General features: G+C 41.2%; 5 protein-coding genes across 5 annotated transcripts in view; 3 read left to right on the top strand and 2 right to left on the bottom strand.

The window, feature by feature from the left end:
* Positions 1 to 5,113, top strand: LOC104791016 (the record flags this gene model as incomplete). Its single annotated transcript, XM_010427975.2, is given in 4 exon segments — positions 1 to 25; positions 125 to 4,461; positions 4,557 to 4,630; positions 4,711 to 5,113. Coding segments are annotated over 2 exon segments (4,327 nt in total), but the record flags the coding sequence as incomplete, so codon positions are not given.
* LOC104711280 (rac-like GTP-binding protein ARAC8) lies at positions 5,275 to 7,254 on the bottom strand. The gene is made up of 8 exons (XM_010427973.2): positions 7,035 to 7,254; positions 6,573 to 6,660; positions 6,333 to 6,442; positions 6,176 to 6,239; positions 6,022 to 6,086; positions 5,866 to 5,931; positions 5,664 to 5,767; positions 5,275 to 5,496 (listed from the first exon to the last, which is right to left on the bottom strand). Exons 1-8 carry the CDS (start codon positions 7,137 to 7,139, stop codon positions 5,472 to 5,474), a joined length of 627 nt encoding a protein of 208 aa, XP_010426275.1. The 5' UTR covers positions 7,140 to 7,254; the 3' UTR covers positions 5,275 to 5,471.
* Positions 14,401 to 17,253, top strand: LOC104711278 (RING-H2 finger protein ATL48-like). The gene is made up of 3 exons (XM_010427971.2): positions 14,401 to 14,607; positions 15,198 to 15,365; positions 16,193 to 17,253. The coding sequence occupies exons 1-3, from the start codon at positions 14,517 to 14,519 to the stop codon at positions 17,089 to 17,091; spliced, it is 1,158 nt and encodes a 385-aa protein (XP_010426273.1). The 5' UTR covers positions 14,401 to 14,516; the 3' UTR covers positions 17,092 to 17,253.
* On the bottom strand, positions 17,397 to 18,186 carry LOC104711277. Its single transcript, XM_010427970.1, has one exon. The coding sequence runs from the start codon at positions 18,077 to 18,079 to the stop codon at positions 17,621 to 17,623; it is 459 nt and encodes a 152-aa protein (XP_010426272.1). The 5' UTR covers positions 18,080 to 18,186; the 3' UTR covers positions 17,397 to 17,620.
* The window catches only part of LOC104715385 (probable cyclic nucleotide-gated ion channel 16), a 3,146-nt gene continuing 2,495 nt past the window's right edge, over positions 19,172 to 19,822 (top strand). The window contains exon 1 of the mRNA XM_019229982.1: positions 19,172 to 19,794. Coding sequence (XP_019085527.1) covers positions 19,300 to 19,794 — 495 coding nt within the window. The 5' untranslated portion in view covers positions 19,172 to 19,299. The remainder of the gene's footprint in view (positions 19,795 to 19,822) is intronic.

The raw sequence follows: 19,822 nt of genomic DNA, 5'->3' as shown, positions 1-19,822 counted from the left end.
GCTGACTGATCAAGACTATATTGATGTGAGATTATAATTCATCCACCTAACTGCCTTCTTCTGTTTGGATTTTTGCTCTTCTCTGGTAACTAAGGCATTTTTTTTTTTTTTTTTTACTTTGCAGGATCGACAACTAGAAGTAGACAAGTTATTGTGCAAGACTCGATCAGAAATGCATACAACATTACAGCAGGGTGGTCGTTCTCCCAAGTCCATGAATAGTCCAACAACATCACAAGCGAAAGATAGAGCCATCCAGAATAACAACTCTTTTCTCTCTCAGGGTAAGGGAAGGAAAAGAGAGCGTATGGATCATGGTTCCGAGTCTGTTAAACGGGAACGTTCTTCCCGGGTAGATGACAGTGGTTCCGGTCCTCTCAGAACAGAAAGCGGTTTAAAGTCTGAGATTTCAAAATTTACGGAGAAAGGTGGTCTGGTGGATTCTGAAGGAGTTGAAAAATTGGTGCAGCTTATGCTGCCTGAGAGGAATGAGAAGAAAATAGACTTAGTTGGCCGTGCGATTCTTGCAGGGGTTGTAGCGGCAACAGACAAGTTTGATTGCCTTAGTCGTTTTGTCCAGCTCAGGGGATTACCCGTGTTTGATGAGTGGCTGCAGGAAGTTCATAAAGGGAAAGTTGGGGATGGGGGGAGTCCCAAAGACGGTGATAGGTTAGTAGACGATTTCCTCCTAGTCTTACTTCGCGCTCTTGACAAGCTACCTGTGAATCTCAATGCACTTCAGACTTGTAACATTGGAAAGTCTGTTAATCATCTACGGTCACATAAAAATTCAGAGATTGGGAAAAAAGCAAGGAGCTTGGTCGACACATGGAAGAAACGAGTTGAGGCAGAAATGGATGCGAAGTCTGGATCCAACCAAGGTGTATCTTGGCCTGGAAGTGGAAGAGTGACTCATGGGGGAAGACATTCAGGTGGTTCCGCGGAGGGAAACAAGACATCATCATCACATCTACATGCTTCTAAGTTAGTCTCGGTCAAACAACAGGTGGAAAGCAACCTGAAGTGTGTAGCCACGTCGCCAGGCTCTACGAGATCAGCCCCATCTCCGGGATCAGGTGGTACTGTTTCTAAAGATGGACAGCATCGAAATGCTGGTGCTGGTGGTGTATCTGAAGTCCTAGCTGCAGTAAAGGATGAGAAAAGTAGCAGCTCCAGTCAGTCCCACAATAATAGCCAGTCTTGCTCGAGCGAGCATGCTAAAACAGGCAATTTATCTGGAAAAGAGGATGCAAGGAGCTCAACTGCTGGTTCAACTGTGAAGAAGTGCTCCAGTGGCTCTTCAAGGCATCGGAAATCAAACAATGTGTTTCAAGTATCATCTTCGTCAGCTTCCCCTAGGGAAGTTGGTTTAAATCGAACCTTCTCATCACAAAGGAATGTCCCTTCTGAGAAAATTTCTCAATCAAGTTTGACATCTGAAAAGATTCTTGAGGTTCCTCTGACTGAGGGTTGCAGTAATAAATTGATTGTTAAGCTGCCAAATCGGGGTCGCAGCCCTGCTCAAAGTGTGAGTGGAGGCTCTTTGGAGGACCCTGCTCCGGTGAATAGCCGAGCTTCTTCTCCTTTGCATGCGGTGAAGCAGGAACTGTGTGAAAATAATGTGAGAGAAAAAAATCATTCTTATCGACCTAATGTGAGCTCTGTCTTGAATGCGGAGTCTTGGCAAAGCAATGAATTAAAAGATATCTCGCAAGAGGCAGCTGGTTCACCACTTGTTGCTGGTGATGACCGCGGCAGGGCTCCTAAAGATTCTGATAAAGGAGCTGGAAATGTTAAAGGCACATCTTCCTTAGGAAATGAGTTCAAATCTGGAGAAAGGCATGGCGGAACACTCAGTTCAATGAATGCTTTGATTGAAAGTTGTGTCAGATACTCCGAGACAAATGCCTCTTTGGCTGGTTCAGATGATGTTGGAATGAATCTTCTTGCTAGTGTAGCTGCTGATGAGATGTCTAAATCGCCTGTCGCATCACCCCCGGTATCTCAGCCATCAAATTCCTTGATGAATGAAAATTCTACTGTAGGGAACGATGCAAAGCTAATTACTTCGGATGGTTTGCCGCACGAGCAACATCAAGGTGAGCAACATGTTAGCAGTAGTGGCACACCGTTGGTGGAGTCAGAGATAAAAAATGAATCTAAGACTGGAGATCATGATAAGAGCTCAAATTCAGAGACCGAAGATCTACAAAGGTTGGTGGATCAGCGCCTAGAGAGCAATGACAATTCAGATGATGTCGTTGCTTCTCCTGCTTTACCCACAAACGCCATCAAGGAAAAGATTTTGGATGATAGTGACTCTGTGGAAGTAAAGGATAGGAAGGCTGATGTTAAATCAGAGGCAGATAACTCATCAGACTCAACGAAAAGAGTAGCAAGCTCAATGATAACTGAATGTAGAGATATTAGTCAAAAGGTAGATTCTGTGGCTGTTGAACACGCTCCCTTTGTCGGTGTTGATGATGATAAGAAAGTAGAGAAACCCCCAACGGTGTTGAGTTCTGAGCTAGTTAAAAAAGTGGAAGATGTACCAGTCTCTCCTGGGATTTCAAGGGGTATGGATGCAGTAAGCACTGATAGACTTGGAACTGAAACGGTCAATAATATGGCAGTTAATCAGATAGACCAAAAAGATATAAAGAAGATTAAGCAGGATTGTGATGCTTCTGGGGCTGCTATAAAAGATGCCGCAGCTGGTTTGGACTCATCTATAACTAAAGGTAAAGTTGAGCCTGTGGAGGGGAATCAAGAAAATATTGAAGTAAAGGAACGGTGCTCAGGGTTAAGAGCTACTCCAGGAGTATCACCGAAAGATGCAGAGGATCTTAAGAGACCGAACGGGCCTAAAACCAGTGATGCTGATGGAGATGAAGCAGAGGAGTGTACGTCTGCTGCCAGAGATGCTTTTTCCGTTTCAGCCGCAGCTTCAGCTGGATCAGAGATGGATGCCAGAGTTGAGTTTGATCTAAATGAAGGTTTTGATGGAGACGATGCAAAACAGGGGGATTCAAATAACTTTTCTGGATCTGTATTTTTGACGCCAACTCCTCTACAACCAGTTAATACCTTACCGTTGCCGGTGGCTCCTATATCTAGTGGATTTCCTGCATCCATTACTGTTGCTGCTGCTGCAAAAGGTCCGTTTGTTCCACCTGACGATCTGTTGAGAAATAAAGGGGCTGTTGGTTGGAGAGGATCTGCTGCCACTAGTGCCTTCCGCCCAGCTGAGCCAAGAAAAGCTCAGGATGTGTTACTGAGCATTAACAACACCTCTACATCTGATGCTTCTACATCTGCTGGCAAACAGACAAGGACGTTTTTGGATTTTGACTTGAATGTACCTGATGAGAGAGTCCTTGAAGATTTGGCTTCTCAAAGATCTGGAAATGCCACAAATTGTACATCTGGTATCACCAATAGTTTTGACCGAGTACGTTCTGGGGTCATGGGTTCAGCGCTTGATCATTCGTCTGGGGGCCTTGATCTTGATCTAAACAAAGTTGATGATTCAACTGATATGAACAACTACACAATGAGCAGTAGTCATCGGCCAGAGTCATCTTTTCAACAGGTTAAATTATCATCGACTGGTGGTCGTAGAGATTTCGATTTAAATGATGGACCTGCAGGTGATGATTCGGCTGTTGAGTCATCTATGGTTCTAAATCAACATTCACGAAGTGGCTTGCCATCACATCCATCTCTCTCTGGAATACGAGTGAATGGTGAAAATATGGCTAATTTCTCATCTTGGTTTCCTGCTGCTAATGCTTATTCAGCAGTGAGCATTCCTCCGATTATGCCTGAGAGAGGTGATCAGCCTTTTCCAATGATTGCCAATCGTGGACCACAGAGAATGTTGGGTCCTACAACTAGTGTTTCCTCATTTAACCCTGAAGGGTACAGGGGTCCGGTTTTGTCGTCATCTCCAGCCATGCCCTTTCCGTCCACAACGTTCCAGTATCCTGTCTTTCCTTTTGGAAACAGCTTCCCCATTACCTCAACAAATTTCTCTGGTGCCTCTACAGCACAGATGGATTCTTCTTCAAGTGGGAGAGCTTGCTTCCCTGGTGTCAACTCTCAAATATTGGGTCCTGGAGTTCCAGTTCCGTCTAATTACCCAAGACCTTATATCGTTGGCCTCCCAAATGGTGGTAGCAATGGCGGAGTTTTGGACAATAGCGCGAAATGGTTTAGGTCAGGACTTGACTTAAATTCTGGTCCTGGAGGTCATGAAACGGAGGGAAGAGATGAATCATCACTTGTGGCAAGGCAATTATCCTCATCTGCTTCCTTACCATTGAAGGAGGATCAAGCAAGAATGTATCAAATATCAGGTGGTGTTCTGAAGAGGAAAGAACCGGAAGGAGGATGGGATGGATATAGGCAGTCCTCTTGGCAATAACAATAGCGCAGAATATCAGTAGGCCACATGAGCTTGTAAGCCCTCGAAATCCACAAATCTTACTGTTTCATGACCGCACTTTTTATTTCGCTCTTGCTAATGTTCCAATTACTTTTCTTTTTTACTGTAGTTACTACGAGATGGACTGATTGTGATGCCACAAGGCTTCATTGGCTGGCCTGCTCTGTTTAAGATGAGGAATGGGTGAGTCAATTTGCGACTTCGCAGTGGTCTTAACCTTTTTAAGAACACAAACCTGACCTCTTGGTTTCATCATCATGTAGATCTTCCAAAAACAGTCTCAAATTCACTTGCTTGGCCATTCTCTTTCAGAAAGAGTCATCAACAAGGTTCTCAGCGAGAGACCCGCATTACCTCCTGCCCACAAAGAGTTTTAAAAGGTGAAACACACTTTTTGGTCATTCTTTTAACATGCATGTGTGTATCTCTATACACCGGCAGAAAAGAGTAGAGAGATAAAACAAATGTTGGTGGCTTTGAGTGTGTTTTAACTTGTGATCATACAAGTCTTTGGCATTGTGGCTTTACATATATGTTCTGCGTTAGGTGGTGGGATTGTATTATAGACACAACAAGATTAGTTACTTCTTTTTTTTTTTTTTTTCAGTTTGTAGATTTATTACTTGTGCTAGTTCTGTTTGAAATTTACATGCTTCTTCTTTGTTACGCTTTTGTCTATTGGTCTCGAATTCACAATAAGACCTAATAAATTCAACAAGGATTCAACCTTCTTCGAAAGAAGCAAGTAATAAGCTGTGAACTAAAAGGATTTGGTTTTAACCAAGCTCTTCTTCTTTATATTCTTAATGGGATCTTTGGCTACATAATGGGCTAAAACAAATTCTATAACCAAACTCGAACAAACAAAACATCACGGTCACATATACAAACAAAAACTGAAGAAGAGGCTTCTTCTCTGCCAACTCTATGTATATTCTGACTTCTCAGAACAACAATAATGGATAATTAGAAAGATAGAAAAAAGAAGTGAACAATCCATCAGGAGTTGAGTCATCATCATTCATCAGTGTTTCCCGCAAAGAATGTGGCTGCCAAAGAAAGAAAGCCAATCTACAATTGTTAATGACTATGAGACTTTACATAAAACATAAGAAAAACTGTACGAAGCTAAAGGTGAGTTTTTGCATAACTAAATTCTACAGTTTCTACATCATATATATAAGTAGATTCTAAAGTGAAGATTACTCCAACTTACGAGAGACATCTATTGTGTTGCTTTTGCTTCTTCTTCTTTTCCTTTTGTTTCACCACTGGTTTGATTACCACTTTGATAGCAGCATCAAATACGGCTTTCACATTCTACAAAAATCATAGACCAAAGAAAAGTATATTGTCATATTGGTGCATGTAAAAGTGTAAACTAACATGAATGATTCCTAACATACATGCAGGTGTACCTGTTGAGTTTTTGAGCTGCATTCAATGTAATACGTTGCTCCAATATGCTTGCGGAGTTCCTCTCCCTGTCACACATGAATGCTAATATCATTGAAAAACCAAGAGGAAGAGAGGGTCAACATTGGTTACGATTTCTACAGGTTAAAAAACCACACCTGTGATGTAGTTACCGGGGACAGTCCAGGATGATCAGACAAATAATGTTTATCTTCACGAAGATCTATATATCGAAACATTGTAAGAAACATTACATATACTAAATGTGATTTTCAAGGAAATACATTGGTTCCACTCTTATAGCTATCTTACCCATTTTAGTACCAACAAGTACAATGGGGACTCCTGGTGCAAAGTGCTGGAGTTCAGGGATCCACTGAACAAAATAAATACTTGACAAACATCAGAAAATCACATTTCATTATTTGCTTTCCCATTAAGAGAAAGAAGGAATAAAAAATTCACAAACCTTTTTGAAAACATTCTCGTAGCTAGCTCGGCTGATCAATGAGAAAGCCAACACAAAAACATCTGCTCCTCTGTAACTCAAAGGCCTTAGTCTGTTATAGTCTTCTTGCCCTGCAAAAATGAAAGGATAAACTCATAAATAAAAAAAACCTCAACAGTCACCAATCTTCACATCACTACAAATATCTCTAACCAAGGACCTCAAAATTCAAGAGAGAGGGATACAAAAAATGATACTTACCGGCAGTGTCCCAAAGGCCTAAGTTGACAGTGATGCCTTCAACCACAACATTTGCACTAAAGTTGTCAAAAACTGTTGGTATGTAGTCCTGATACATTGCAACAATCAACCCCAACAAGTCTCAGCTCGTCTTTAAATCCAATAGATACATATAAGGCTATAGCAGTAGAGTCGAAACATTATGAGGAAACTCTGGTTGAAAAAGTTTAAAAATCTAAAAAAAAAAGGATATTTTTAGACACAATCCCTAAAAAAGGAGCTAACTTTGAAAACCCCTGATGAAGTTCTCGTAAGAACGAGCTGAAATTTAATTATACCCAGAAGGATTTTCAACAAAGAAAAAAAAAAGTAACAAAATTGGAGATGCCCAGAAGAACAATTTGATGGAAATCGAAGGATATTAGCTACGAAAGCGAGATTGAATTTTGCTGATCGATTACAAGGATATGAGGAGGGGCTTACAGTAGGGAATTTGTTGCTAGTGTAGCAGATGAGCATACAAGTTTTCCCAACGGCACCATCTCCAACAGTCACACATTTGATGAATTTTGAAGCACTCGAAGCCATTCTACAGAGACAGCGAGAGAGATGGGAGAGAGAAACGTAACCCCCTAGACGAGTCAGTCAGTCTCTCTAGAGGTAAATGAAGTGATTATTATTAACTTTGAGCCCCAAGTGTAGTAATTATAAAACCCCTTTCTCTATTAAAAAAACCCCAATTTCTCTCTTTTTTCTCTTTTCTTTCAATATNTTTTTTTTTTTTTTTTTTTTTTTTTGTCTCACTCGTTTTTGGTTTGAACTTTGAAGACTGAAGAGAGGGAAAGAAGAAGAACGACGGCTCCTCACAATCACATGATCTCTATCTATTGCATCATCCAGTCCCACATGACTCTTTAAAATTAAAGATACTAATCACATTTCCTTTAGATACCTGAAAGTTGCTTTTCCTTGGTCTTTCTTGTTTTATTTAGCACTATTTTCATCAAATATTTGTTACATTTCCCCCTTTAATTTTCTTGGTTAAATTCTCTCCCATTACCATTTAAATTAAACATTTAAACACAAAAATAGTTTAGAGAAGGAGAAAGAGATACCTTCCAACAATCAAAATCATAATTAGACGAATCTTCTTTCTTTCTTTCTTTTTTTTTGTACAACAATATAATTTAATCAAATGGATTTAAAGTATTTAAGAAACTTGGAATGGAGCCAGGCCTGTTCACAGACCTGCGCCTCGTAGGTCTTGCTAACTCCGTCGTCTCCGTCACTGACAATCCAGAACTAACCGGAAATTAATACCGGCGACGACCTGCATGATGCCGGAAACAACGGTCTGAAGCCTGAGTCCCGAGTTGTTCTGTTTGTTGAACTCGGAGACGGCGAACTTGGCGATAACGTCAAAGCGAGGGTCCTTAATGTCTTTGATGGGAAACCAACCACCACAAAGCGTACCTTCCTCCCGCTGCTTCATCATCTCCTGTTTGACTCTCTTCTCATGATCATCTATTTCCCTATGCATCTTCTTCTTCTTCTTTTTTTTCTTTTTCTTTTTGTCTGTTTCTCTCGATCGTATTGTCTATGTTATTAATCGTCAAGGGTTTGTCACGTGTCGGCGACGATCCAAAAAGATCGGGCAGTTACAACAAAAGATATACTATATAGCTAGGATCACCATCGGAAATTAATTACATATTTTTAGTATACAATTATTATTGACAAATCGAATAAACATATCTACTACTACAAACATATTAAATAAGTTCGTGATATATATTTCTCTTTATTTCTTCCCAACGTAACTAGAATAAATTTCTGATATGGATTTTTTTTTTCCGTAACCAGTCAANTTTTTTTTTTTTTTTTTTTTTTTTTTTTTTTTTTTTTTTTTTTTGTTAACCGTGGGGATCCTAAAGGCTTTCTAGGCCCAAAGACTAATCCCACGAGGCCCACGAGAAATCCACGTATTCTTACCACTTAAGGCGTCTCCGGGTGGCCAAGGGGGTTTGAACCCAGGGCGGAAGCTCCAGCTGGAGCCCCTTTACCACTAGGCCAAAGGCACTTTTGAAGCCAAAATAGGTTTTCTTCTAACAACAAGTTAACCTTAATTACTTTTGAAGCCAAAATAGGTTTTATTTTATCACAGGATTTTCTGTTTAAATAATTGCTATATGTTTCTACATTTTTAGAACGAACGTATATGTGTATTTATATTAGAAAGCTAACTACACAACAGTAGGCATATTATTTTCTTTCCTGTATATTTGGCCTAAGAGTAGTGGTTAGTGGTTACGCATATAATATGCGTGATGAACTTAATAGTTAGCTAGTGTGAATGTTGAGAATGTTTTGTTATTGAATGTGTTTACAGAGATGATTACAGACTCATATATATACTGAGATATGGACGATTCTAGGCTATACAACATATGGAATGAAACAGAAACAAGGAATGTGAATATTGAGGTAGTGAAGACGTGATACGATCGTATCGTTGACATATATGATTGAGTGGTGAGGACGTGATACGACTGTATCCTTGAGAGATATGATTGTATCCTTAACATCCCCCCTCAAGATGGAGGAGCTTTGGTTACTCCAATCTTGTGACGTAGTTCAAGGAACCGTTGACGACCCAATGGTTTGGTAAGTGCATCAGCAAGTTGGTCGGTGGTGTGGACATGAGCAACACGAAGAAGGCCATTTTGAACTTGTCCCCTTATGAAGTGGTAGTCTATCGCAATGTGCTTCATTCGGGAATGGAAGACGGGGTTGGCACAGAGGAATGTGGCACCAACATTGTCACAATATATCACCGGAGGAGCAGTTTGTCGTATCCCAAGCTCGGAGAGGAGATTACATATCCATCTTATTTCAGATGCTGTGTTGGCTACCGACCTGTATTCAGCCTCGGTGGAGGATCGTGCCACGCCATTCTGTTTCTTTGCTGACCAAGATATAGGATTGCTGCCTAAATAAACGATGTATGCATTGGTTGATACATAGTCATGGGAATCTCCTGCCCAATCTGCATCGGAAAAAGCATGTAGTGATAGTGGTGTTTTGGCAGAGAGAAAGAGACCATGTGTAGGCGTACCGGCCAGATAGCGTAGTATTCTCTTTGCAGCCTGCCAATGAGCATCGGTGGGGCGGTGCATGAACTGTGAGAGGCGGTTTACCGCGTAAGCAATGTCAAGCCGAGTGAAAGCTAGATATTGGAGGCTGCCTACGAGCTTTCGATAAGGTGTCGGGTCCGAGAGAGTGTGTCCAGATGTAAGTGTGAGCTTTGGTGAGGATGCCATCGGTGTGAGGACTGCGTTGGCATCGGTCATGTTATATTGATGGAGAAGGTCAACAATGTACTTCCGCTGGGATAAATGGAGCCCGTGAGGAGTGCGATGTGCTTTGATGCCAAGGAAGTAATTAAGATCTTCAGGATCCTTAACAGAGAAGCGTTCAGCGAGTAAGGTAAGAACTTGTTGTATGTGAGCAGCATTGCTCCCAGTAATAAGAATATCATCGACGTAAACAAGGAGGTAGAGAAATTCCTTCCCATTTTGAAGCACGAACAGTGATGTGTCGGCGAGGGAGTTCACAAAACCAAGACCAACCAGGTAGTTCTTTAGTTCGGTGTACCATGCGCGAGGTGCCTGTTTTAAGCCGTAGATCGCCTTTTGTAGACGACAGACATGGTTCGGGAAGTCGGTGTTGACAAAGCCTGGTGGTTGCTCCATATAGACCTCTTCATCCAGTGTTCCTTGTAGGAATGCGTTATTGACATCGAGCTGTTTGATAGGCGAGGACTTAGAGACAGCAACATCAAGAACCAGCCTGATCGTGGTTGATTTGATCACTGGGCTGAACGTTTCGGTATAGTCACGACCAAGCTGTTGAGTGTATCCTTTTGCAACGAGCCTTGCTTTACACCTGCCAAGTGAGCCATTAGGATTAAATTTGTTTTTATAAAGCCATTTGCAACCAACAACATTATGGTGAGGCTGTCTAGGAACAAGATCAAGAGTACGGTTCCGAGCAAAGGCATCAATTTCGGTAGACATGGCTCCACGCCAGTTCGGGTCTTTCAAGGCCTGAGTCACTGTCGAGGGTTCGGGTGGTATGTAGGGGGATAAAGCGACAGAGAGGTTGAATTTTTGTTTGGGTTTGGAGATGTTATTTTTCCGGCGAGTTTTCATTGCATGTTGGTTATCGGTGACAACGGGTTGTGGTGCAGGTGGAGCTGGTAACGGGTTGACCGTAGGTGGTGATGGATTTGGGGATGTGGGTTGTGGAGTTGGGTTTGGAGGGTTGAGTGTCGGGTTTGGAGGTTGAGTGTTTGGGTTTGGTGATTTGGTAATTTGGTTTGATGTTTGTGGATTGGTGTGGGCTTGTTTTGATGGGCCTGTGGTGATGGATCGTCTAACATATTGTTTGAGAGGAGGTTGTTGTTCAGGTTGAGTTGTTGGAGCGTGGTGAGGGCGATTGTGAGAGTCATCAACATTGTTCGTAACAGTGTCTCGTTCGGGGTTGACGATTGATTCCGTGATCACTGGCTGGTGACGATCTGAGCTCCGTGGTCTTGGCAGCGGTGGCGTTACGAGTGGTGACGGTGACGGTGGAGGAGGCTGGGTTGGGGGAGTTAGAGATGGAGGAGATGGTATGAGTATAGCAGAGGGATGTAGTTGAGGTTCCGGAGAAGATGGTAGAGTTGCGGATGATGGTGGGGAGAACTGTTGAAACGGGAAGCTGCTCTCATCAAACTTAACATGGCGTGACACATATATTCGACCGGAACTTGGTTGAAGACATAGATAAGCGCTTTGCGTGAGAGAATAGCCCAAAAAGACACATGGAGTTGAGCGGTTTTCGAGCTTATGATTGGTGTACGGACGCAGCCACGGAAAACATAGACACCCAAACACACGAAGTTTGTCGTAGTTGGGTTCCGCGCCAAACAGCTTATGTTGTGGATTCTCCATGGTGAGGACTGGCGTGGGAAGGCGGTTTATGAGGTAAACAGCCGTAGCAAAGGCGTAGGTCCAATATTTGTGTGGCATACCGGCATGAGTGAGAAGCGATAACCCGGTTTCGACGATGTGACGATGCTTTCTTTCGGAGATCCCATTGTGTTCGGGAGTGTGTGGAGGTGAGGTGAGATGCGAGATCCCGGAGCTGGATAGGAATGATCGTAGAGCAACGAACTCACCGCCATTGTCAGAGTATAAGGTACCTATGCGTTTGTTGAAGCGGTTTTCAACATTGGACTTGAATGTGATGAATGTGTCACGGACTTGAGATTTAGTCTTGAGCGGGTAAATCCATGTGTATCGGGTGTAGTGATCAACGAGTATAAGGTAATATTTGAAGTTATCGATTGAGAGGATTGGGGAGGTCCAAACATCAGAGAAGATTATTTCAAGAGGGGAAGAAGAGACAATGGAGGTTTGTGAAAAAGGGAGTTTATGGCTCTTATTAATTGCACAATCAGCACACAACATTGTTTGTGAATCTGATTGAGAAAACGAAAGAGAGAATTTTGAAACAATTGTTTTGAGGATGGAGTGAGAAGGGTGGCCTAGACGTGAATGCCAGTCTTTGAGAGATGGTTTTGATGAGGGTGAGGCGAAGAAGGATTTGATGGTGGAGATGGAGACCGGCCACTCGTAAAGTTCACCATTAGTTTTGCCTTGGAGTAATAGGACCCCCGAGATCAGATCCTTCACCTGAAAGTGAGCAGGAAAAAAATGAACAGAGACATTGTTAGAGTTACATAGGCGGTATACGGAAACTAGATTTTTGTGGATGTTAGGTACACAAAGGACATTGGTAAGAGATAAAGGTTTAGAGTTTGAAGGGAGGGACAGTGAACCAGTGTGAGAAATTGAAAGACCCGAACCGTCACCGATGAGGACTGCATCATCGCCCTGGTACGGTTGGTGTGACGCCAAATTACCAAGATCGCTGGTCATGTGATGAGTGGCGCCGCTGTCAAGTATCCATGGATTTGTTATTTGTTGGTGTCCAAGAGCAAGGTTGGCACGCGGCTGCCATGGGCGGAACGGAGAGGGTAGAATACCGCTTTGAGAGCCATAGGAGGGCTGTTGAAGGTGGGAGCAGCGTTTGGTGCTGTGACCAAACACCCCACAGATTTGACACTTGCCTTGGTACCCCTTGAGCATGCGGTTCTCTTGTCGTGGTTGTTGATAGTGATTCTTGTTGTTGTTGTTGTTGTTGTTGTGCCATGGTTGGTGTGACCGGAATGATTGTTTCCCGGAGTTAAACTTTGGACGATAGGTCGCAGCATGAGCAGAGATTGGTCCGGTTGAAGCGGTAGGCAAGGAGAGAGATAGAAGTTTGGCTTCTTTGCTGATGAGTTTTTCATGAACTTCAACAACGGATGGAGGAGTGTCACGCCCTTCCACTTGATCAACAACAGATTTATAGTCTTCAGGTAAGCCACCAAGAATGAACTCAAGTTGGTCCTCAATAGCAAGAGGTTTGCCAAGAAGCGCGAGTTGGTCGAACCGTGTGGTGAGCATCTGCATGTACTCATCAATAGTCTTCTCACCTTTTGACGCTTGCTTAAGTTGCAGACGGAGTTGTTGAATGTGACCCCAGCTTGGATTTGCATAAGTGGAGGAGATTTGTTTCCACATCTCGGCAGAGGACTTGGTTTTGGAGACCAACGGTTGGATCGCCGGAGAGAGTGTGCCAAGAAGCCCACTGTAGATCAGCTTGTCTTGGCGTCTCCACTTTGCGTACGATGGATTTGGAGTTGGCGGAGTGGTGGAGCCGATTGTTTGTTCTGGTGGGACGGAGGTGCCATCGATGTACCCAGCAAGGTCGTAGCCGTCGAGCAGAGAATGAACTTGAAGGCTCCATGTGAGATAGTTTGTAGAGGTGAGCTTGGTGATGTTCATCATATTGATGTTAAGGAGTCCTTGAGTTGAGTCAACAATTTCTGCAGCAGCCATTGTAGAGAATGGAGGAAAGAAGAAAAGAATGAGATCTGGGAATAAGATCTGAGAACAAGAGAATGAGAAAGGAGATCGAAGAGGAAGAAACTGGGATGGCTGGAAAAAGAAAAAAAATTTATGAGTATCGGCTAAGCTCTGATACCATGTGAATGTTGAGAATGTTTTGTTATTGAATGTGTTTTACAGAGATGATTACAGACTCATATATATACTGAGATATGGACGATTCTAGGCTATACAACATATGGAATGAAACAGAAACAAGGAATGTGAATATTGAGGTAGTGAAGACGTGATACGATCGTATCGTTGACATATATGATTGAGTGGTGAGGACGTGATACGACTGTATCCTTGAGAGATATGATTGTATCCTTAACAGCTAGAGCATGATACTGTAACAGATGCACATATAATGTGTGAATTGTGATGAACCTAATAGTTTAACTATAAATGAAAGTTTAAGCTCCGATCCTCATATATATATATATATATATATATATATATATCTTAATATACAAGAGAAGAGATATATCTCCTGTATTACCACTAAAAGCATTTATTAAACAGAGAACATGTTCGAAATATTCAGTTACAATGGAAACTATAAACTTGGCGTTGTTTCTAAATACTCCAAATCTGTTCTCTGTTTATAAAAATAGAGAGAGAGAGAGACGTTTATAACGCTAGTTACATGATTAGCCGGAAAAAAAGGCTCTAATTACAAATCGCTCTTGCGGACGCAGAAGCGAGCCCAGTGGGCTTCTTTATATAGACACCATTTTGGGGTTTTAAACCTTTTCAAACACTCTCGAATCCGACCCGTTTCATAGAACCGTAGACCCGACCCGGCTCGTCGTCACACACGGTCTCTGGTGACGAACAAGGCCACGCGTGACTGCTTTTAATTTACTTCGCTCTCTCTCTCTCTCTCTTTTAGTTTCGTTTCTCTTTTTTGGGGTTCGCATTATAGATGGTTGTGGAGAAGATGAGTGCGGTAGAACCAGACGTGGAAGATCTGTTCCAGGAGAAGAAGCGTGTCAGGAATCCTCTCGTTCCTCTCGGTTTGTGTCTTTTTTTCATCTCATTTTCACCAAAAAATCGAATTTTGAATTTTTGGGCTTTCAAAATGTTAATTTTTTTTTTAAGATTGCTGCTGATTTTAGTTTCTGGGACACAATTTGATTCAAAATCAGAATCAATGTGAAATTCAGAATTTTTGAGATCCCAAACAATAGGCTCTGAAATGATTAACAAGTTATGTAATTGAGATTACAATTTTTGTGTCGGTATGTATGATTTTGTGGTCTATAGAGAATCTCTAGTATCATGGTAGATGGTAGAACTATAGAGAGAGATTGTTTAAACTCTATTTAAGTGATATGTTGTGGAGCTGCAAAACATATTTGAATAAACCAGTAAGAACCAAAGTTGTTTGATGATATCAGTTTCTCGAACTAGTCTTTAATGTTCCCTTGCTTAAAGGTTGTTCCTTTGGCATGTAACTTGGACCTTAGCTAGTAGCACAGCCATGATTCTGTTTCTATAAACATTGACAGAGACAAAAATTATATAATTCTATACTGTCTTCTTGGTCTATACTGTTAAGACATTCAAAATTGATGAATTTTCTTGTGAATAAAAACTGTTGTAGGCGCACTTATGACTGCGGGAGTGCTTACCGCTGGGCTGATTAGTTTCAGAAGAGGCAATTCTCAGTTGGGTCAGGTTTTGATGAGAGCTAGGGTGGTCGTCCAGGGTGCTACTGTCGCTTTAATGGTTGGTACCGCTTATTACTACGGTGATAATCCCTGGAAGAAATGATGAGCTATACAACTACTTGTTCGTTTTTAAAAACGTTTTCACATAATTGAGATGACACTCTCAGTATATCTGCGGGCAAAGGTGTGTGTGCACTGCTCTCTCGCTTTGAGTGTAGAATTCCGTGGTCTTTGCTAGGATTCATAACTTGTAAGGGGCACATTACATGGTTTGAATAATTTAAAGAACTAAAAATGGTAATCGATGTATCTTGATCAATTGATTATATTGATTTGGAGAAATTCTCAGAAACCCATCTTTCAGCCGACAGTCTCTGTGTTATTTATTTGCTTACAGTTATGATTGAGTTTTGACTTCTTGAAAGATACTATTGTGAAACATGGGACAATGAATCATCATAACAAAAGTATTATACATAGACTCTATTTTCAAGATATATAATAACAAATGAGTGGGAGTGAATAGATTATGTATTAGAAGGCAAGCTATGTTTAATGATTTAAGAACATCTAAGTGGAAGACAATGGTGGACCTGATAACATTTTGCCTAATCATAATCTTGTCTTTTTCAGCTTATTGTGGTTCTTGACCTTCTAAATGTGAAATCCTAATCACATTTTGTGGTCTTTTTAGCCAATGATGATTATGGTTTAGCTTAAAATCATGTTAAATCAGTCACCAACATATAAAGAGGGAGACAATGAGAAGCCTTTTAAAGCGTGTCTTGATCTGGAAATAAACTAGACAGTACATGTGTGAAATCTTTATCAGCTTTTTTATCTCATTACTATATATTTTTACAGAGACTGATCACTGAGCTAAACTCAAAAATCAGTTTCTTCTCTTCAAACAACAAAATGTGTAGGATGCTTTTGTCTGAAATCCATGAAACAGAAGCTCTTTCACCTAAAACTTCATCTGAAGCGGCAATAGCTCTTCTGAACCAGAAAGATTCATCTTCAAGCTCTATAATCTCTGTCTTATGTTTGGTTATCTCTGTTCTTGCTCTTATCATCATCTTTCTCGGTGTCCTCCACTTAATTTTCAAATTTCTCCGCAAGTCCTCAATGTTATTTCCATATCCCCATTTCAGTCCCGACCCAGATCCCTCTTCTTCCTCCTCTCCTCAGCTCCAGCACCTCTTCTTCCTCCACGACTCTGGTCTCGACCAAACGGCTATTGATGCACTTCCCGTGTTTCTTTACGGTGATGTAACCATGAGTCTGAAAGAGTCATTCGATTGCGCCGTCTGTCTCAGTGAGTTTTCTGACGCAGACAAGCTCAGGCTACTCCCAGTCTGTGGCCATGCGTTCCATCTTCACTGTATGGACATGTGGCTTCTCTCCAACTCTTCTTGCCCTCTTTGCAGACGGTCACTCTCAACCTCAACCTCAACCTCAAACTTCGATTCCTCAAGCCTCTGCTTCAACCACGCGGAGACTCCTGCCGCCACTTTGTCCGAGCATCAGCAGGTCAACGAAGGCAAAGTATCTATTTCGAAAAGAGTCTTCTCTGTTCGTCTCGGGAGATTCAAAAGCACGAACGGAAGTCAAAGTCAAAGCCAACGGCATGAAGTCAGAGGTGAAATTGGGGTGGGAGTGCCAAGAAGGTGTTACTCAATGGGCACGCATCAGTATCTTGAATGCAATCAAGATTTTGTGGTGGCTCTGTCTTCGTCTCTTCGTGAGGGAAATACCAGTAATAACTGCTCCGTTCACGCGGGTAAATCAGTAAACAAGGACTCTGGTGGTTTGGCTAGGTTCTAACGTATTGTAGTAGAAAAGAGAGTATGTCTATGTAAAAGATCTTGTTTTGGTCGTCGGAGAAGGAGAAGAGAGTAATATGGTTCGGTTTAATAAACAAAATAGGTGGTTTTTTTTTTGGGTTGCATCAAGGAGACCATCAACAAAGACCTTTTACATGGATATAAATCAAACCACACATCCTTTTTTGGTTCCAAAAATCAAACCAAACTTAACTTAATATACAGTTAAACGCAACTAACGGTCACTTACCATAATCTTTTGTACACACAATGAAACTATGTAACAAAAAAAAAAATATACCGTCCTTAGTAAAGACAAAATTTATAGAATCAAAATAGGTATAAGACAGTAGTGATACATTTACATGACATATAGAAAGAGGAGTAGGTTTAAACGACAAAATAATACAGTAAATCAAACTAAACTTGATCACGTAAACAAATAAATAAGGAGGAAACGCACAACTCACGCGAGAGACTTTTCAAACGCCTATCGTAGAACTCGTCCTGACAAGAGTCATCATCATCAATCATTTCACGGCGTCGACAACGCTGATATCGTCGGTAGCTTTACTAGAATCGACGGGGACAGAAGCGTAGCGCATCGAAAAGCTTCGGACTCCACCAAATCCAGCTTCATCGTCGTCATCGTCTTTGTATTCATCTTCGAAACTCAAGGTGTAACTCAAAGGATCATATCGGAAATTGGCAGTATCATCCCACTTGCGGCCGCGGGGTCGATCGCGGTTAAATCTGCGCATGAAAGTCTTCCACCGTGGTCCAGCTACGATCTCCGACCACTCCCGGATCTTTAGAAACGCCCGTACCCACCACCGTGGTTCTTGAAGGTGGTTACTGTGAACTCGCTGCCACCAGGAGGATTTAACGGTGGTGGCTCCGAAGCCGGGGAGGCAGGAACCGCGAGACGACTCATCGACAAGTGGATCGGAGCTGGTCTTCGGCTCAAGATTTGCTTGTCCAACTTCCATTGCAAAAGGATCGAAACTGAGTTGAAGGGTTTTGGTGTAACAAGCCAACACGAAACTGTCTTCAGCTGTAATCAAACCATTGGCGACATTTTTATATTTTAGGCAAATCATAGACAATGTCATATATAAGTCGAAAAAATTCCGTTAACTATCCCTAATTCCCTATATATATACCTATATATATATATATATATATATTTGGAGACATTTAGCAAATAAATCCTGGAGTTGCATCTTATTTATAAGCATGCCATTAGCATTAATTATTAATTTAGTTTTTATTTAATTAATTAATATTTTTATTTTTTAAAAACAAGATTTTCTATTCTAATAAAATTTTCAAAACAATCGGAACCACTCGCTTTAACATTAAGTATTAAGTTTATAATTAATTTAATTAATATTAAGTTTATAATTTTACACAACAATATTTTCTCCATACAGACATTTCCTAAACAATCGGCCTAATCAGTAAACGACAATGTTTTTAAAACCGGACCGGAAGGTGAACTGAAAGTTTTTCGGGTTACTGAGTCAATAAGTCGGACTGATTGAACCACATATCAATTAGTTTATTGGTTTTTTAAATTTTATGAATATAACATCTACTTTTCTATAAATATATGAACAAAACATACATAATTAATTATTAGTGGTTGATATAACATTCCTACTTTTAGTACACGTAGGAATTCTATACTACTAACAAAATACTTTCTAATTTCTATACTAACTAATATATCTATATTTGTAAGGTTGTACTTTAAAAAAAAATATAAATTAAACATTAGTTATATATATAGTTGATCTATAAAGCAAATTCTATTTTTTTTATAAAAAAATAGCCCCGCGGTGAATATCTAGTAATATTCAAATGCGAATTTAGTTTTAAACATCTCGATCATGAATTTATATTACGAATAAACATCTTTTCTAAATATACATTTATAAAATTAATTTTAACACAAATATTACATAACATAATCAATTCTCTCTGTTTTTTTTTTCCCTCTGTAGTCTTTTTGTATGGGTCTTTTAAACATGATCAATTAAAAAGTCTACTAAACTAATGTTAATTGATAACTTTTTACCTAAAATACATTTTCATGGAGACACAGTCTTCTCTCCTTCTCCTCTCCTTAATTGTCTCCCACATCATCTCATTCTTTCACTCCCACAAATCTCTCCCTTCCATAACTTGAGACACACGCAAACCCCAAATGAGCAACCTCCACCTCTACACCTCCGCACGGTTCCGTAATTTCCCGACGGCATTTTCCCTCCGTCACCACCACAACGACCCTAACAACCAACGCCGACGATCCATCTTCTCCGAGCTCCGTAACAAAACACTCGACCCGGGCGGTGACCTAATAACGAGATGGAACCACATCTTCCTCATCACCTGCCTTCTCGCTCTGTTCCTCGACCCTCTTTACTTCTATCTCCCCATTGTCCAAGCTGGAACCGCGTGTATGTCCATCGACATCCGTTTCGGTATCCTCGTCACCTTTTGCCGAACCCTAGCCGATCTCTCCTTCCTCATCCACATTCTCCTCAAATTCAAAACCGCCTTTACCTCCAAATCATCTAGAGTCTTTGGTCGCGGGGAGCTCGTCATGGATCGCCGTGAAATCGCCGTCCGTTACCTCAAATCTGAGTTCGTCATTGACCTCGCAGCCTCGCTTCCTCTTCCTCAGGTTCAATTCAATTTTGTTTTCTAGGGTTCCGATAGGTGACAAT

This window comes from Camelina sativa, chromosome 9 (assembly GCF_000633955.1).
Source record: "Camelina sativa cultivar DH55 chromosome 9, Cs, whole genome shotgun sequence".
In the NCBI taxonomy this organism is placed as follows: Eukaryota; Viridiplantae; Streptophyta; class Magnoliopsida; order Brassicales; family Brassicaceae; genus Camelina; species Camelina sativa.
Note: the sequence above shows the minus strand (reverse complement) of the source record. Positions and strands in the feature narration are given on the sequence as shown.